The sequence below is a fragment of the Piliocolobus tephrosceles genome, chromosome 10, assembly GCF_002776525.5.
Source record: "Piliocolobus tephrosceles isolate RC106 chromosome 10, ASM277652v3, whole genome shotgun sequence".
Lineage (NCBI taxonomy): Eukaryota > Metazoa > Chordata > Mammalia > Primates > Cercopithecidae > Piliocolobus > Piliocolobus tephrosceles.
In genome coordinates this window covers 88,367,717-88,369,612 of record NC_045443.1, presented here as the reverse complement: position 1 = coordinate 88,369,612, position 1,896 = coordinate 88,367,717, and the positions used below count along the sequence as shown (strand labels likewise).

The 1,896-nt window shown below is 59.2% G+C and overlaps 1 protein-coding gene across 2 annotated transcripts in view; it reads left to right on the top strand.

The window, feature by feature from the left end:
- The first annotated feature begins 463 nt into the window (after nt 1-463).
- The window catches only part of CCER1 (coiled-coil glutamate rich protein 1), a 3,050-nt gene continuing 1,617 nt past the window's right edge, over nt 464-1,896 (top strand). The window contains exon 1 of one of the 2 annotated variants that reach the window (XM_026454599.1): nt 464-1,855. In XM_026454599.1, coding sequence (XP_026310384.1) covers nt 938-1,855 — 918 coding nt within the window. In that variant the 5' untranslated portion in view covers nt 464-937. The remainder of the gene's footprint in view (nt 1,856-1,896) is intronic. The other variant, XM_026454598.1, reaches the window with a different exon arrangement.

Here is a 1,896-nt window from a genome sequence, read left to right as displayed (position 1 = left end):
AGTAAATGTTTGTGGTCTTGTTTTATGTATTATGAATTCCGTTTCCCCGGAGTAAGAAGAGTTGGCACTAGCCAGAAGGTAAGAGGTTGGGCCAAGTTTTCTTTCTCCAGTAATTTTCCATTATCCCTTAGGCCCTCCAAAGGTGTAGAATGTGGGGTTTTCAAAACTCAAGTTCTCCCGCCCCCACCGGGTTCAGATGAAGGCCCATCTTCTAAACCACTGCCTCAAGGTGACACAAAGCTTTCTGATAAACTGCCTCCAGACTTGCTTGAATTGAGCAACACAAACCCAGCCTGATCCCCTCTTCACCTCCCCCAAACGCTACGTCACAAGCCCCCTGCGAATGTTCACCTGGAGCCTGGTTCCAGCCAGAACCCGGTCTTGCACACGGGGAGGACGATTTCGACCCCAATTGGCTGTTGCCCTGGGCGACCACGAACGCGGTGGGCGCGAGGGAGACCACAGCCAGTATTTAAAGGCTGCCGCTGCCCTCGCAACCCCAGTCCTGCCAGGACGGTGACAGTGAAGCACCTGGGTTGAGAGGTAGCAGCAGGTAACTGCGCAACCCCTGCCTCCCCCGGCCCCAACCCGTGACTCAGCAGAGCCGGGTGTGGGGGGGAAACCCGGGAGTGGGTCTCACTGCGTGTCGCCTGCCAACACCTTCCTCCCCAACCATCCTTACCCAGCCCCAGTCCCACCCAGCACACCTGGGCGAGACAACTCAGGTGCGAAGGACAAGCGATTACTACCGAAGAGCTCGCAAACCAGGAAGAGAGCGGCCTCCTGGAGAGGAAAACGTGATCCCAGGGGGTAGACACGTGGCACTGCGTGGAGAGACAGGGTGACGAGACGAGGCTCTTCTGACCGTCCTATCTGGCAAAACTTGACAACAGCTTCTGGGTCGCTACCATCTAGACCTCTCAGAGCTCCCTGAACGATGACTCAGACCCTCTACACAAGGGAAGACCCTCTGAACCTGGGCGGCGGTGGCTGGGCACACTCGGCCTCCTTGAGCTCCTGGTCGTCCTGCCATCGAAGGCGCCAGGGTGCTCCAGTGTACAATAGGCCGCACCGCTATAGCCCCAAGACCGAGTATGGGCCTCCAAGGAAGCAGCCGAAGCAACAACACGGCCCGGGCTTTTGGTTCCAACCACCCGTGTGCTTTAACTGGGGGTGCTGGGGAGGGCCCTGGCGCCCACCCCCTCCAGGATTCCGGAAGTTCCATTGCCCAGTGCAAGTGTTTCGGGTGTATGGCCTGCACCCTCTCTGCTTTTGCTGCTGCTCCTGCTGGAACGGGTCCTGGAACCCTAGCTGGGAGAGGCCCCCAGGCAGGAAGAAGCGCTGGGGCCGCAGGGGTCGCGGCCTGCGCCACCACCCTCGCCGCTCCTCCCCGCGGAGCCAGCCAGCGAATGTTAGCACGCTGCCGCGGCCGGTCAAGCTGTACGAGTGGAGAGAGCCTGGCATGCGAGCGCCGCCCAACACCACCCAATTCATCATGAACCAGATCTACGAGGACATGCGGCAGCAGGAGAAGCTGGAGCGGCAGCAGGAGGAGCTGAGGGCGCAGAAGACCCAGGTGAGCGGGGAGGCCTCTCCGGCCAGATCCTCCGGAAACGACGCGCCCCCTGGCGGCAGCGAGGAAACCTGGGGACTGCAGGAAGCTCTGTATGGCTTTGTGCAGAATCCCTCTCTAGCATTCAGCCCTAAACCAGAGGAAAACCAGTCTCTTGCCCCGTTGCTGGTGGAGGGAGAGGAGAAGAAAAATGATGATGAGGAGGAGTATGACCAGGAGGTGTGTGATGCAAAGGAGGCCAGCGAGGAGGAGGAAGAAGAGGTTGAAGATGAGGAAGAAGAGGTCGAAGATGAGGAGGAGGAAGAGGTCGAAGATGAGGAGGA